Raw genomic sequence first — 16755 nt, forward strand, 5'->3', positions numbered from 1 at the left:
AGCTGTGAGACAGGGAGGAGGGAAGTGACAGTGGATCAGGGCTAGCTTGAGCTGAAAGCAGAGAGTTTATTTATCAAATCTTGTTCCTGTTATCAAATCTGACTTCTTAGCAGCCTGCTCGCATCCCTGACTTCTTAGAAGTGTTAAATATGCATTCATATATCCTGACAGCCTTATCTTGACATAAAAGCATACATTGTACAAGAGACAGCCATGGTATAGAATATAGCATCCTGCAAAGAAAATGTTCCTCTTCCAATCTTGTCTCTGGAGCATGTTTAGATTTTTAAATTGAGTGATTGGTGCCAAAAATGCAAATTATAGACATTCCAGGATTATTAAGAACACCCACAAGGGATCCACAGCACCGTAAGAAACCATGAGGAATCTCCCTGCTACAGACCAAATGTGAGGTCTCCAAACCAGCAAAGAAGTGATGACAAAAATATAAAAACGGGCAATATGTCACACTTACTCATTTTCAGAAAAGTTTACTGGATCAGGATTTACATGTGACACTTTCAATTCGCATCTCATGCAGGGACATGTGCAAATGCATGCTTACACATGCGCACACGCCTGCGCGCGTAGACACAGACAGGCACGGGCTTGCACCCTCAGCCTCCCCAACCAACACACACGCTTGTGCATGTGCACACGCCCACACGATCAGTGACACTTGCATATAAGCAAGCACGTTTATCAATTGAATATAGTGAATGCTCTTGTGTTTCTGCCTGCCGTTGGAGCTTTTTAAATATTTTTTGGGAAAAAATAAATTGAGAAAAAAGAATCCACTTTTGATCAGCTTCACAAATTCTTTAACCTCATAACTGACTTCGTGAGAAGGGAGGTTGTTCCATTTCCATTTCCTTCCCAATACAAACTTACAAAATGAACGTACATTAATTATCTTGGAACAGTCATGTTATGAAAAATAGGTTTCAGTTAGGTTGAACTAAAATCCTATGCTTTTGCAAATTTTCCTGAAGTTTACTCATAGTGGGAGTCACAAGCTCTAGACCCTTTTTCCTGGGCCCCTGCCTTTGAGATTGAAAAAAGTTACCAGGATGTTTTGGAAGGCATCTGGACATTATAGAGCCACTCATAAAAGTCCCCAGACGGCCCAGCAGTTTGTTTCTGAGATAGCTCTGACACTCTCTTTGCACGTGGCATTTGCATTCCTTCATATAGAGCAATAGCGGTCCTGTTGCAAATTCAAAGCACATATTGGATAAAAAACCTTTCCCTAAGCCTTTGTCTCCATGGAAACTGTCTCCGTCATGTTCACCCTCTTGTTCCAGAGCCAAGCAACAATGTCAAGGAAAGAAAACAGTACAAACAAATTTATGGAATCTTACACAGTTCCAACATCTTAGTAATTAAGTAGCTTATATACATGCAGTGAAACTCCATAAGAGTCTAAGAGGGAATGAGTGGGAGAGATGAAGATAAAAAAGCCGTTGTTAGGCATTAGCAAAAGAACCAAGAGTCCATAAGACAAAAGTGAGGACGTCAACCTTGTGAATTGGTCTGACACAAAGAAGTAACCCTGTGTAAAAGAATAACTGATAAACTGACTTGGGACAGGTAAGTGGAGGATACCACTGAGGAATAGAGTCGAGTCAGCCACCAGCACTGACAACCATATGAAGTAAAGGTCAAACCATAAGGCTCAGCCTCATACAATGACTACTGTATTTCTGCAAGAACCCCAAAGAGCTCCACTAAAGGGACTATAAAACCTCGGATGGTAGATGCATCAATTGACAAATCTCACACTGGACAGTGATTGGCCAAGTGCAAGAGAAAAGACTACTTGACATCTCTCGACCTCAGAAGCAACACCATTACTGACTGCAATGCTGCATGTGGTGTGTCAGAGAGAGAAAGTGATACTTCATTTCATTAACATTCTGCGAGTGGCTTGCCCATTCTCTCTGGACACTCAGTCAAACAAACATAATTCCTTGGTCACCACTGCCATCTATGCTGTGTGACCCTGTACCCAATATTGGTGATGTAGAAATGGTCTTATTGGCGACTATGCTGATGGCCATCTCCATGCTGCCAGGTCCCATGCGTTGAAGACTCTAAAAAAATGAAGTCTTGAATCCTAACCAGTGCTGTGATAACTGCACAAGTCCCTCAATGATGTGCACCTTACAAAGGCAGCATCCAATTATGATAATCCCTTGCCATGGCATAAGAACCAGACAGACTCAGAATAATGGAAGTCTCTCAAAATTGCTGGCGCAAATGAAAATACCAGGAGTGCGAAGTCCAGTCATGTGGGATCACAGTGCCTTGTGCCCCCTTTTAGAGGCTCCAAGATGTGGCAATGCATTTTTCCACATATCTGCAAGGGGTTGTTGTGGACTCACATATTGCTATTTCTCACTGGCAATGTCAAAGCATGCAAAAGCCCCCTAGTCTGAAATGGAAGCTCCAATTATTACCTTGCCTATTCCAACATTGTACAATTCTCATGCATGGTGAAGTACTCCTTTAAGAGACTTCAATGCAGAGATGCAGGTGAGATGATTGACTCAATCGAGTGAAGCGTCAGCAACCTTTATCCAAAAAAGCTCTCTGTCGTGCACGTGTCTCCCATTTAGCTATTTTCCTATTGTCATTACATTGCAGATAATATTGTGCTTGACATAAAATCTGATTTTCTTGAGAAGAAAGATTCCTGAAGTGACTCAGCTTTGTCAAAGACTGACACTGAAATTTTGCCTGAGCAACATTGTCCCGCAAGGTCATCATGTAGCTTTTGCTTTTGCAAGGTCATCATGTAGCTTTTGTTATTATGAATGATTGCTTGCATTCGTGTAACAAAAGCTTCCCAAGCAAAATCAATGCCAATGGTAGCCTCTTGAGATGGTGGCTGAACTGCACCTTTAACCAGAGCCTTGTATGCTTCATGTTCCAAATAGCTACTGTTTACAATGAGCAATCTTTTGTGCACAAGCCTGTCATCATGTATCTCATGAAGACCAATCCTCAATCACAAAGGGGCATGATCAGAATGTGTGAAAGTGTAATCCACCCATAAATTGACAGTGAGAAAATCATAGTGCTGAGGATCAACTCTATACCATCGATCCAACCGAGCCCAATAAGCAGATTGAACATTGTGTTGAAATGTGTAACTAGGCATCATAGGCTGTGATTCTTTCCACAGATCAATAAGAGGGAGCTGAATCAATAAAGTAGACCAATACTGAAGCTCAGAGGCTAACATGTGAGTGTGACCTAAAGTATTGTCACTTGGTTGAGGAGCATTATTAAAATCTCCACAAATGAAGGCATGTTGTTTCCAAGGATAACTTTGCATGTCAGCCCAAATTAAACCCCTGTTGCGAGAGATTGTGGCGCATAGACTGATGCAAATTCATAGACTTCCCCCTGTACAAGACATTGGATGATCAACCATCTACCTTGACTATCATTTAGAGCAACCATTGGCTGTAACTCATGTTTCACCAGGAAAACCACACCTGAAAGAGAATGTTCTCCTGCATAGAAAATATCATAACAAAAAAAATGCCCATGATGACCAGCATCCTTTCCTGGGATCACATAGACCCTGTACATTGAGAGTAAGACACTCTATGTATGACAACATATTTACAAAGTATTTACATGTAAGAACCCAAAATTTGCATTTCAACCTCAGGATCCGGCCCCCGACCCTGAGATGAAACTAATGTCTGTGGAGAAGATAAAAGAGCAGCCACTTCCTCTTCAGGAAAGAGAGTGCGACTTGCTAACACTACAGCCCAAGTAATTCCAATCCCTGAATTTTCTTGTGGTGTGTTCCCACTCGATGATGAGCCATTCCAAGTACGTGAAGGAAGAGGTCTTCGTGCTGTCACTATTTTTCTTGCAGTCTGCCAAACTTCCTGCAATGTTTTCTGCTTTACTTTGGATTGAGATGTAGAAGCCATCAAAGAAGAAGCATTGCCATTGGAGGCAATGGGAACTTTACCCTTATCCTGGGCTGCACTAATAGGCTTGTTGAACTTATTTTTAGCCATTGATTAGCCCCCGGTATCCTTATGCTGCATCTGAGCTGGCATAGCATCTAGAGGCATTCTATGTAAAACCAAAGGCCATTGAGAGGCCATGTGTCCAAACTTTTTACATTCGAAGCAGGCACCTGCAAATAACCCCCATTTGAGCTTATAAAATGCACTTCCCATTGCCACATGATTCACAGTAACAGAATAGGAGTCAAGGGTGGGATTATCAGTATTCCAGAGAATACAAAATCTATTTGTATTTCCATTTGGCCTAGGTGGACAAACCAAGAGAAGCTGCAATTTTTGGCAAAAGCGACGCCAAACTTTGAATAAAATCAACCACCTCCACCCACACTAGACAACGATGGCGAATCAGTGCTTGAGAGTCCCGAGTGGGCGACCATGGCAAAATATGAACCATCTGTTGCCCAAAAAAAAGCGAAGAATGTTCAAGGAGCATCTATTTATGCTGCTCATCAACCATAATAACTTCAGAAAGTCCCCTAGCTGCATAATGCACTTTACGAACAAAACAACCTCCTAGTGTTCTGGTTAACCAGTTCTCGACATCTGCTGCAACCGGCATACAACCTCGGAAAAAGATGATGACAACATGCCTTGCATATTCCCGCACGGGATCAACTATATCATCAACCTCCACCATAATCCCAACAGAGGGTGCAGAATCTTTCCAACCCTTGTGGGTATCATCAAAACCCTCATGCATAACATCAAAAACCAGCTGTGCCCGAAGAGAAGTATGCACAGGGTCATCTTGACCCGAATCTTGCTTTTGTTTCTTATGAGAGTAAATCTTCGTTGAAGCCATGACGAAGAGATGAAATAAACACATAGGAAAAGAGAAGAAGATGACAGGCTTATGAACAATGAAGGCAAAAGAGTGAAAAATAACGAACAGAAGGAGTTGTACCACATAAGGAAAACCCAAGGGAAAAAAGAAAGACAAGCAGTAGATGACTAGAGGCAAGACGGGGTAGCAAAGGGAAAAAACGTGCATCTTTGGAGAGCAAAGCATATCCATTTTGAGCAACCTCAAAGCTTTTTTATGGAGCTTGGTTTTCCAAAAAATCTCCATGGCCTGAGACATAAAAGAAGAGAGATCTCGAGATGACCAATGCAGTAAAGGCAAGTAAAACTAAACATAAGCCAAAACAATGGACTGGACAATTCGAAGCCGAACATGCAAAGGCCCAGTGGAGATCTTCCAATTTGTCCTAAATTTTGTTGAATACCCAAGAAATTTGCTGCCTATTGCTGATTTTACAGCCAATTGGATAACCCAAATGCCTTACTATGTGCTCAGGAGGAACAATCTGACCTGGCCAAAGAAGAGCATGCCAGTCACAAAGCTTGAGAGGCAAAAGTTTTGATTTCTGAAAATTAATAATTAGATCAGCTGCCAAACCAAAATCAGAAAGGGTATCCATCAATAAGCGAAGCTCCACAGGACAATTCTTTGGCATGAAGTAAGAATCATCTGCATAAGCTTGTGTAATAAAAGGCCGTGAGCCTGGAATCTATAACCCCACAAGCTGTCCAGTATCAACCAGATGATCCATATAAAGAAGCAAAGGATGAGAAGCAATAGCATGAAGCAAAGCATGAGAGGGCATCCCTGTCGGACTGACCGTCCTAGAGTCCAGGACTCAGACAAATGATGCCCTATAAGGCATTGAGCAGTGGAATCAGAGTAAAGCCAATAAATGACATTAACTAGCTTTGGCCCAAAACCAAGTCTGGACATGGTTTGAGAGACATAATCCCACTGTACAGTATCAAATGCCTTTGCCACATCCACTTGCACGACCAAAACATCTTGATTTGAATATTTAGCATATTCCATTGCAGTGAGAGTATTGGAGATATTATCGTGTATATGCCTTCTTGGAACAAAACCATATTGCCTTGGATGAAGACCATCATGAAGAATATCCTTTATCTGGTGAACCAACATTTTGGCAATAAGTTTATATATAACAGGCATCAAAGTGATAGGTCTCCAATTAGCCATATTCTCACAGAGAGGTTTTTTGGGCACAAGCTTGACCAGACCATGCTTCCAAGCACAAGGAAGATGTTGATGCTGCCAGGCTACATTAATGAACTGCAAGATTTGACCCTTCAATTCAGCCCAGAAGGAAACAAAAAATTCAACTATCAAACCATCCTAGCCAGGGGATTTATGTTTACTTAAATGCTTGAGAGCATAATCCAATTCAATATCTGAAAAAAACATTTCCAGCGATGAAGCTTTTTGCAAAGAAACAATAGGAGAGACAAGATTAATAAATTTGCTCCGAGCCATTTCAACCTGAGGAGTAGAAGAACATGGCTGAGAAAATAGAAGCTGAAAATGATCCAGACATTGTTTTCCAAGTTGAGATGAAGTCTGGGTCCAAGTACCATCTGCTTTTCTGACTCTCATGATAGATTGACTTTGTCTATGTGCATACAAATTCCAAAAAAAAGATTTTGATGAACAGCCCTTACCTAGAAAAGGCTTAACTCTAGCCCTTGTCTGCCATTTGGAAAGCTTGCGTTTATCATTGGCTCAAGACAATGAACCCTGTTCATAAGAGGAAAGAGACCTTTGATGGCTAATCTGTACCAAGAACTGCTTTTGTGATTTTGCCCACTGGATTTGATGCCTGATTTTTGCCATGTATCACCTTCCATAATCCTTAATGACATTTTAAATGCGATGCACAAAAGAGTTCCAAGCAAAGTCAATGTCCTCCCAAGCATGTGATAACAAAGGCCTGCAAGCCATTTGAATCATTTGCTGAAATTTTTCATGAGAAAGATATAATTGATTGACATGCAAGTGTTTGACTGGAGAGAGCTGCATATCATCCAAAGGCACTCCCCACGAACCCCGCACACCAGTGTCTCTCCTCATCTCCTTCCTATGAGATGACTCCCATGTATATCCTATCACGGTGGGCAATCCTCTCTTGAGGCTCTCATGTGTGTCTCAGTGTAGAAGACCATGTCTTTGTCAGTGTATGTCTCCCAAGAAACCACCTGGATCGGACCAGAGTGTGCCATTGCAATTCCACATTGCAATTCTTAGTCTACTTTGCGTCCCTCTGGCCCGACACCGTCATAATTCACCCTCTTCTATCTCTTCCTTCTCCCCCACCAAATGAAAACTGCAGCCAAAGAGGCGTGTGATCGGACAATTGTTGAGAATAGTTAGTCCACATTTGACATGTATAATCATCATATTGCTGAGCATAAATAAGATATAATCTGTCAAGCCTAGCCCAATACTCTGTAAAAGCATTATGATGATATGTCAAGCCCAAAACTGAAGGGTGAGGTGCTATCCATAGATCTGTAGCATGAAGTGATGAAATAAAATCTTCCCATTGCTAAATTTCAGAGGGTAGCATATGAGATTTATGAGTAGTATTGTCCTTCCGGTGAGGACAATTATTGAAATCACCACAAAGTAAAGCATTAGTGGACCAAGGATATTGCTTCATGGAATCCCACATTCGAGCTCTACAAGCTGAAGTCTGAGAGGCATACAAGGAACCAATTTCAAAAATTTCTCCATTGATCATACATTGGATAATCATCCATCTGCCACAAAGATCATTATATGCTACACAGGGCTGCAAATCATGTCTGGCCAGAATGCACACCCCGGAGAATTGATAAGAGCCTGCATAGAATATATCATATCCTGAAAAAAACCCATGCTGACCAGCAAAAGAATGCTGATTATGCTCTTGCAAACACACAACATCTAGATGAGTTGTATTTGGAATCTTTGAGTCATTATATTACAAAGAAGCTATCCCAGAAAGGGAGAGCTATAACACATCAAGAGAAAATCTCACTGTAGGACAAATATACATCATGATCACACACACACACACACACACACACACACACACACAAATATGCATTGTTGTTCCTGTTTTAAGAATTCATTTTCATTTCCTATAGATATAGCATGTATAAAATCTTTTGATCCTTATATTATGATTATGATCGAATGTTCACACACACACACACACACACACACACACTTTTTTTTTGGTAAAATCCATTGTATTTATAAGCTCATGAATTTACAATATGGGAAGTCTCCCACACACTAGCATATGGACTATCTGACAGATACAGGACAGCTTCATGGTTTGCACACAGACTTTTTTTTTTGGTAAAATCCATTGTATTTATAAGCTCATGAATTTACAATATGGGAAGTCTCCCACACACTAGCATAGAACTCCGAAAGAGAGCCCGATAGAAGAACTCAAAAACAAGTAGAGAACACTTCAAGGCAAGTAGCATCCAAATCCCTTGCAGCAAGACTGTCATGTAAAGACTGCTTAAGGGACATTCTGAAGAAAATATATGCCTGAGGAAACTGTTGACCCATCCTAGAATGCAGTCTCTGTGTCCAGATGGTCCATAATACCCAAAAGCGAGTCCAATGAAAGAAAAGGAGTAATGGAGACATCTGAGATGAGCAGCATCCAAACATCCAGAAAAGTTTCCCAAATCTGATAGAAGGGAACCGAAGCCGCAGTAAATGAGAAACATGAGTGATCAATGTGCGAGAGTGCGGGCAAAACCATAATAAGTGAGGAACTGTCTCGCGGGGATGAGAGCAACGGGGGCAGAAAGGAGAAGCAATGCGGCGAGCTGCCAATTTCACCCCAATGGAAAAGGCTCCCACTATACATCTCCAAAAGAAAAGCCTCTGTTTCAATGGCAATTTGGTTTTCCAGATTTTCATGAGACGGGATTGCCACCAAGATAAAGGCCTATCCAAATTCCAAAGAGTGTTGGCATGCTTGTCAATCCATGGCTGTGGAAGAAGAAATCTGTAAACCTTCGAGGAAGTCAGATTGTGTATCGAGAGTGTATGTGTAGCAGGAGGTATGGAAGTCAAATTCCAGTCCATTAATCTGTCCTGTGCAAACAGTGGAGGAACCGGAACAAATGGCTGCAACATAGTTGAAAGTGTTCTCCAAATGGATCTATGATGCAGGCCCAAGGAGAATGTCCTGCAAGCTTGTGGAAATGAAAGTGTATAGCCTTGTTGATCCACAACATCACCAACAAATCTTATGCCCAATTTCATGAGATTATATGCTTTGATAGGTGCCTGTAAAGCGAGAGGCGATGCAAACACCTTGCTCCAATGGATGCTTTCCAATCGAAAAGAATTGCCATGATGAGAGGAAGCACCTGTCCATTTTGCATATGAAAGAATTCTCTTCCAATCATGAAGAAAAGCAGTAGAAACAGGGCAACCAGGAATTTTTCCCTGAAAGGTAGATAAAACTGCTTCCCAGTGATCTGTAATCCAATGCCCATATGCATGGGAAGCCATGTTTCCACACATAGCTGCTAACATAATAGCCCATGGTTGTTTTTGCTGAAAAAAATCAGCAATCATAGTGCTCTTTCTTGCCAACATATGAACCTGGAGATTGAGAATATTCAGCCCCCCATGAGTCTTGGGTGAACAAATAGACTGCATAGGTAGTAGTCGCAAAGCTTTTTTAAGAGATTTGCTTTTCCAAAATATCTCCATAGCTTGGGACATATAAGAGGCCAAATGCTTGAAAGACCAAGGAAGAAGAGGCAAATAAAATTGCACATATGCCATAATGATGGACTGTACTATCCGGAATCGAACATGTAGAGGCCAAGTGGACAAATGCCAGTATTCCAGCTTCTTATTGATCTTTTGAAGCACCCATTTGAGCTGTTGCTGCGGAGTAATATTCCAGCCAATGGGGTATCCGAGATGTCTGACAATAGTAAGGGAAGAGATAATGTGGCCTGGCCAAAACAGTGCATGCCAATCAGCTTCTTTCAAAGCTAGAAGTTTTGATTTCTGAAAATTGATATGCAGTCCAGCAGCTATGCCAAAATCATTCAGTGTATGCATCAAACGAGAAAGATCACTTTGAGAATTCCTTGGCATGAAGAATGAATCATCAGCATAGGCCTGTGCAAGAAAAGACTGTGCCCCTGGAATTTGCAAACCATGAAGCTGTCCTGTATCTGTCAGATAGTCCATATGCAAGAGTAACGGATGGGTAGCAATGGCATACAGTAGGGAACTAAGAGGGCAACCCTGTCTCACTGAGCGAGTCATAGTCCAGGTTCTTGACAACCCACCACCAAGCAAGCACTGTGCCGTGGCGTGAGAATAAAGCCAGTAAATGATGTGGACAAGTCGAGAGCCAAATCCCAATTTTTGCATAGTTTGAGAGATGAAATCCCAATGGACAGTATCAAAAGCTTTCGCAATGTCTACTTGCAGAATGAGAACATCTTGTTTAGAATATTTGGCATACTCAATCGCAAGCAAGGCATTGGAGATATTGTCAGTGATCTGCCTTCTGGGGACAAACCCATACTGCCTAGGATGAAGTCCTGCTTGCAAGAGGAAGCGAACCCTGAGGACAATCATTTTAGCAATGAGTTTGTAAATGACAGGCATGAGGGATATAGGCCGCCAATCAGCCATCGTCTCACACAACCTTTTTTTGGGAATCAATTTTACTAGGCCATGTTTCCAGGATGGAGGAAGAGATTGTTCTGCCCAGGAAAGCTTCCTTCAGCAAATGATGTGGCTCAATGGGTTCAGGCATTGTTGGGAGGCTGCTTTGTTGAAGGGGTATATTTTGCTTCTAGGGGTTTTTATGAGGTACACTTTTCAGATGCCTCATATCGCCAGCAGATTTTGGAGATGTCGCCCCTTTTCTATGGCAGACAAATGGTGCATGTCATGCCATGGTCGCCAAACAAAGATTACCACAGCCTCATTCGACATCATTGCCCCGTATGGGTTGAGGTAGTGGATTTTCCAGACTATATGAGGGCTGAGTTACCAAGTTTGGCAGCCACTTTGGGGCAAGTTGTTTGCCCACCCCGCCCTTCGGGTAATCGCAATCGCTTTTGTATTCTTTGGGATACAGATCACCCAACCTCTCCTTCCATTGCGGTCGAAGTGGAGGATGTTCCCCTTGGTGAAAAATATTTTGACTTGAAATGGGGAGTTTTTGCAGGGGCTTGTTTCACATGCCATAAGTTTGGCCACTTAGCCTCACAGTGTCCTGCAGTTCTGCATCAGCTTCCTCCCACAGCTATTGCTCCAGAAAATACTCCCCCTCCGACTTATCCCTCGGGGTCTAAGGCAATGCCTACCAAACTGGGTGATGTGGCTCTCAAATCTGTCCCTTCCAAGGAAAATGTACTTCAGGTTTCAGCTAAGCAAAAGGATAAGGGTAAGGGCAAAATTTCAGAATCTCATGTCTCTCCCCAGGGTGCCTGGCAGCAACCCAAAAAGGTTTTTGCTCTCAAACCACGTCCACTACAATCTCGCCATTGGGATGCTTCAATTTCTACCCCTGGCCAGACCTCTTCCCCTGCTGACAGCCTTGCTTCTCAACTGTGGGTTGATGTGCTAAAAAGAGGCATCCCTGTATGTGATAATGATGAGGATCATAGAGCTAATGATCCAGGAGCCCAGGTGGATGTTGATGTCATGGCTGAGGCCTGACAGTTTACATTCTATTCTGCCTTTTGGTTTGACTGTACATATCTTTTATGTCTACTTCAATCACTTGCATTACATACAATGTTCAGGGTCTTTGCAATGCCAATAAGTGGAGACTCTTCTGGCATTATGTACATAGAATGCATCCCGATGTGATCTCCTTACAAGAACACAATCAACATTTCTTGGCTGGTCAGCAAGGCCACTATGCTGGTTATGATATTTTTTATGCTGGTACAATGCACTTTTCGGGGGTTTGCATGCTTGTAAAACATGATATACAGCCCACGGTGGCCCACAATGATCCTCAGGGTCGATGGATGGTGATCAGGTGCACCTGGCAGGATACTCTCTATGAAATAGCATCTGTTTATGCCTCACAAACTTCTGCGACTAGAGCTCAAATGTGGGACTCCCTCAAACAATACCCATGGCTTTCCAATGCTTTTTTGTGTGGAGACTTTAACAATTCGCCTGCCTCCCAAGATAATACTACTCATCGCTCTCACATGATCCCCACTGAGTTCCGACATTGGGAAGATATGCTCTCATCTCTGCATGCTGAAGATCTATGGCTCTCAACAAGGGACACAGATATGGGTTATACATATCATCACAATGCTTTTAATCATTACTGGGCTCGACTTGACAGATGGTATTTGCTGCATGCTCAGCAGTATGCTGATTTCACATGTACATTGCGGATTGATCACTCCCTCCTGCTATCTGATCATTTCCCAGTATGCTTGACATTATCAATAGCACGTCTGACAGATGATATGCCTTTTTTTGGTCATCGCTTGCTCCATGTTAATAGTGCCACACACACACACACACACACACACACAAATATGCATTGTTGTTCCTGTTTTAAGAATTCATTTTCATTTCCTACAGAGATACAACATGTTGCAAAGACTTATTTATAAAATTCCTTTGATCCTTATATTATGATTCAGATCGAATGATTTAGAGTGACTTTGAGCATATACCTTAAGTCTGGACATGATACTAAGAGATTTGCCAACTGCATTCCATCTTCATATGCTAGATTTGCTCCCTGTCCTAAGGATGGTGTGACAGCATGAACAGCGTCTGAATCATGTCAAGTAAATCAAGATTCACTAGATTAAGAGTCATTTTCCCTCGTGCTGTTAGGCCTAGACTGAATCCATGCCCTAGAGAGGGAAATAGTGAACTTGCATTTGAAACAAAGATTAGATTGCAGTAGACAACAAGAAAACAAGTGAAAGAATTAGACAAATGGAAAGAAAGAAAGAAAGTTCACTGAAAACCATCTCTATGCAAAGTAACAAATAAACGAACAGGTTAAATTTGTAGGAATTAGCTATTGAAAGCTTCAGTCTGCTGTCTACTCCTATTATACCATAAAATACTGATAAAAAAATGTTATGTTGATATACGTGTACACAGCTTATTCAATAAAGAAACACACAATCAAAATGCTATGAATATAGAGATTATGAAAATGTCAAATTCAGCAAAAAGTAACAATTTTCAAATACCTCCAAGTAGAACGATGTTCCCCTTTGACCATGAGGATAATACTGGCATGTCAAGTATCCGTCGCTCTAGAATGAGATCTGGTTCTGTAGCCTACCCAACAAGGATCTACCACTAAAACTCAAACATGAATTCTACTAGATATATTTTAGAAAATTTAAGAGGAGACTATGACACGCTTAATTTCATATGGAAAATGTGCCAATCAAAAGTGTATACCAAAATAAGTGTTGTAGCAAAGTTCCATCCCTTGAAATAGTCCAGTAACCTTTCCTTGGCTTCTTCTTTAGTTTTTGACCGGACTTTTGAGGTTCCTTCACAAAATTCATCTTGAAGACTCATCGCCCAATAAATCTTTTGTTGCACTCCATTCACAATAAATACAGTTCGCCCATTGCTTACTGATGCAAATGCGCCATGGGTTTTCAAAGCCTGTATGAAAACTTTAAAGGAATTCAAAACTTGACGTTTAGCTACAAAAGCAAGCCAGCATCATGAAGGTCAATCTACAAATATACCAAAATAGACCAATTAAATACATTATGCTCAATGGATGGTAAAGATGTGAGAATATAAAACTGTTGTAGGTAGAAAGAAAGAAAGAAGGAGATATATCTACGTCTTTGAGAGGCCCACCTATGAGACAAAGTGAAATCCAAAAATAACTCATACAAGCCACTGTGGGCTGAGGCAAAGGGCTCACTAGGGCCCTTGCTGAGTGCTATACCCAAAATACTCAAAATTAAAAAACTAGTACTCAAAATACATAGCCACGTGCCATGGTGGCTCTCCTGTGAGATACAAAGATATCTCATATCTATGTCTATCAGGTCGTCTCTCACTGTGGCAGAGAGTTGTTGGGATATGTGTGATCAAGGGCTTGCTAGGTGCATGTGTGCATCCACTAGCAGTCATATGGTTGTGTGTGTGTGTGTGTGTGTGTGTAGAAGAGGCACACTTAGTGCTATAGACCATGACACAGGTGATGATGTAATGCAAAGGTCCCCATGGAAATGACATGGACGGATGGGAGTAAACAAGCTCAAAGGAATAAAGGCTAAATGCCATGGTTTTATGCTAGTGCTATGTAATGTATTAAATGGCCAAGAGTCATTACCTTTTTTTTTTTTTTGGGAAAAAAAGAGACTTCTATTAAGTATTAAAGAAAAACTGTTAGAGCAAGCTCCATATGGGATACATCATGCAATGCATGAAAAGCTCAAGAGCCAAAAAGAAAGGATTGAGGCTGATAGTGCCATCTCAATCCGGTAGAAACCTCCGAGAAAAAGGGAGAACCTCTCCAAACTCGAAGAAATATAGTCCTTCTAGAAGAGGCTGCCCGTGAAGGGCCCTGCATGCTAGCCCATATGGCTATCAAAGTGTGAACCGTGTCAGCTCAAATACCCGTGAACACCTGTAATGGGTGTATCTGGGTGCCATCCAAGGCCTCAGTACATCTGGCTCTCCAAATGTGCCAAGAGGAAATGCTAGCCAAAATCTCCCAAAATCTCCCAATAGTCATTACATTTTTGGATAAGGAAGAGTGCTTAAAAGCCTTTCCACTTTTGGCATGTAACTTTGGATGAGTACGTGAGTAAAGGAGCGACAAAGAGAAAAGTATGGTAAAAGGATGCTCAAGAGAAAAGAAAGGAAAAGGGATATTTAAGAGATGAATACGTGACTTTGTATCAATGGCTCATACTCTTATTTCAATATTATAAATACTCTTAGTGTGGATCACGAGCCACACCTCGAGGGAGGAGATTGTACCAAGTGATTGCCTCTTGTCTTTTCATGAGTTTTCGTGCATATTCAATTTTTGGTGCTATTGTATATGTTAGAATTATTATTTACGTTTCACCACGTGGGGTGTGTCGAGTACCAAGGCATAAATCTTGGACATGACATTCCCAATCATGATAGTTTGTTCAAGGCATGTCTGGGACATCACTGGTTGTGACCTGAACGGGGTCGTGGGCATCACTAGGCATGGCCAAAACTGCTTTGAAAAGTATCTTTTTTTTTTTCTCTCCAAGAAAGAGACTTCTATTAAGTAAGAGAAAAAACCCGCGAGAGTAAGCTCAAAGCGGAATACATCATGAGACCATGAGGATAAATAAGCCCCCTCAAAATGAGGTGGAAAACAACCAAGGCAGAGGCTAAAAGTGCTGCCTCAACCCTGTAAGAGTCTCAGAGAAGAAAGGAGAATCCTTCCATTCCCTGAAGAAGGAAGCTCTCCTAGCTAAGGCTGCACGGGAGTCTCCCTGCATGCTCGTCCATACGGCCATCAAGGTATATATGGTGTCTGTCCAGATACTAGCTAATGTCTGCAAGGGATGAAATTGAGTTCCCACCAATGCCTTTGTGCATCTGGCTCTCCAGATATGCTAGGTTGCGATGCTCGCTAGAATCTCCCAAGAAGCATCCATAGAGGCATGTACAGCCGCAAAAGGAAGGTGTGGTACCACATTCAAAGAACAAGACTCAACTTGATGATGTTGAATCGAAATGGCCTGAGATGAGTCAAGTCTCTCATAGAATACCTGAGGCCTCGTAAGAGAAAGCCAGGCCACTGAGCCCCATGTCATAAAGAATGGGAAGTGGGCAAAGTGATTGAAAATCCTAGCTACCCCCATCCAAATCATCCTCACCTGTCTGCAATCCCATAAGCAATGCTGAATCGTCTCTAAAGTAGAGAGGCAACGAGGGCAAGTAGGGTCGGCTCTGAGCCAGGATCTCCAAAGGTTCACTGCAATCCCACCATGGATAGAAAGCCAAAAGAAAAGAGTGATCTTTCCATTCCTGTGGGATTTCCAGAGTCTCTTCCAGAAACACCTTTGCAAATCTACAGTGATATCAAATGCCTCCCAATGAGGAACCCTGGAAGGTCTCCAACCTCTACTATTGAGCTGGAATCTCCTGGCATTACTGACCGTGTAACAAAAGAAGGGGATGCTCTTCTCTCGATGCCCTGCGTCAATCCACTCCCACTCTCCAAGGTCCCACTGCAAATACCTAATGGGAACTCCCCTGTAGAGCCAAAGTCTCCAAGATCTGGTGGAGAGAAGCCGGGGGTCTGGGTCGAGGAACCACTCTGAATTCAATCCCTGCACCAAAAGACCTACAACCTTGATAGGCTGAAAAGCAGACTCAAGCAAGACGTCCTTTATGGACCTGAACAATCTACCACCATCATGCACGCCAAAAACCAAGGCATCCTCATGTGTATCTCGAAAGGCCAAAACCTGAAGAGGAACACCCCCTCTCGTAAAAGCACCTGCCTAAGTGGAGCAAGTGAGTGGAATATCATCTGTGTCTACCCAATCCGCTAGAAGGGCTACCTCAATCTGCAAGATCCTCCCTGCACTCCCTCTTAGATGTCCTGTCAAGTGAGATTTGATCTCCTTTGAAAGCCTAGGGAAAGCTTTCCATGACCCCAATGATGAGGCGGGCGGTCCCCTCTCCCAACTGGACCACTGCATGTAGAGTGAAGCACCAAGTGGTCTGCCAAGATCATCCAATATATTGTCATTCCACATGATCGGTTGCCTATCAATCTCTTCTCGAGAGGAAGGGGGAATCCTTCAAGAGTGCTCCTGAAACTGGCCCATGCTTCCAGGATGAGAGGGGACAAAGGAGACCTGA

At 42.2% G+C, this 16755-nt stretch overlaps 1 protein-coding gene across 2 annotated transcripts in view; it reads right to left on the reverse strand.

The window, feature by feature from the left end:
• Window positions 1-750: 750 nt before the first annotated feature.
• The window catches only part of LOC147881954 (uncharacterized), a 138364-nt gene continuing 122359 nt past the window's right edge, over window positions 751-16755 (reverse strand). The window contains exons 6-9 of one of the 2 annotated variants that reach the window (XM_087402072.1): window positions 13330-13542; window positions 13113-13203; window positions 12579-12681; window positions 751-1207 (exon numbers count right to left, since the gene is read on the reverse strand). In XM_087402072.1, coding sequence (XP_087258198.1) covers window positions 1063-1207; window positions 12579-12681; window positions 13113-13203; window positions 13330-13542 — 552 coding nt within the window. In that variant the 3' untranslated portion in view covers window positions 751-1062. The remainder of the gene's footprint in view (window positions 1208-12578; window positions 12682-13112; window positions 13204-13329; window positions 13543-16755) is intronic. The other variant, XM_087402071.1, reaches the window with a different exon arrangement.

This window comes from Dipteris shenzhenensis, chromosome 30, assembly GCF_047967505.1.
Source record: "Dipteris shenzhenensis isolate YYH24624 ecotype China chromosome 30, Dip_SZ_1.0, whole genome shotgun sequence".
In the NCBI taxonomy this organism is placed as follows: domain Eukaryota; kingdom Viridiplantae; phylum Streptophyta; class Polypodiopsida; order Gleicheniales; family Dipteridaceae; genus Dipteris; species Dipteris shenzhenensis.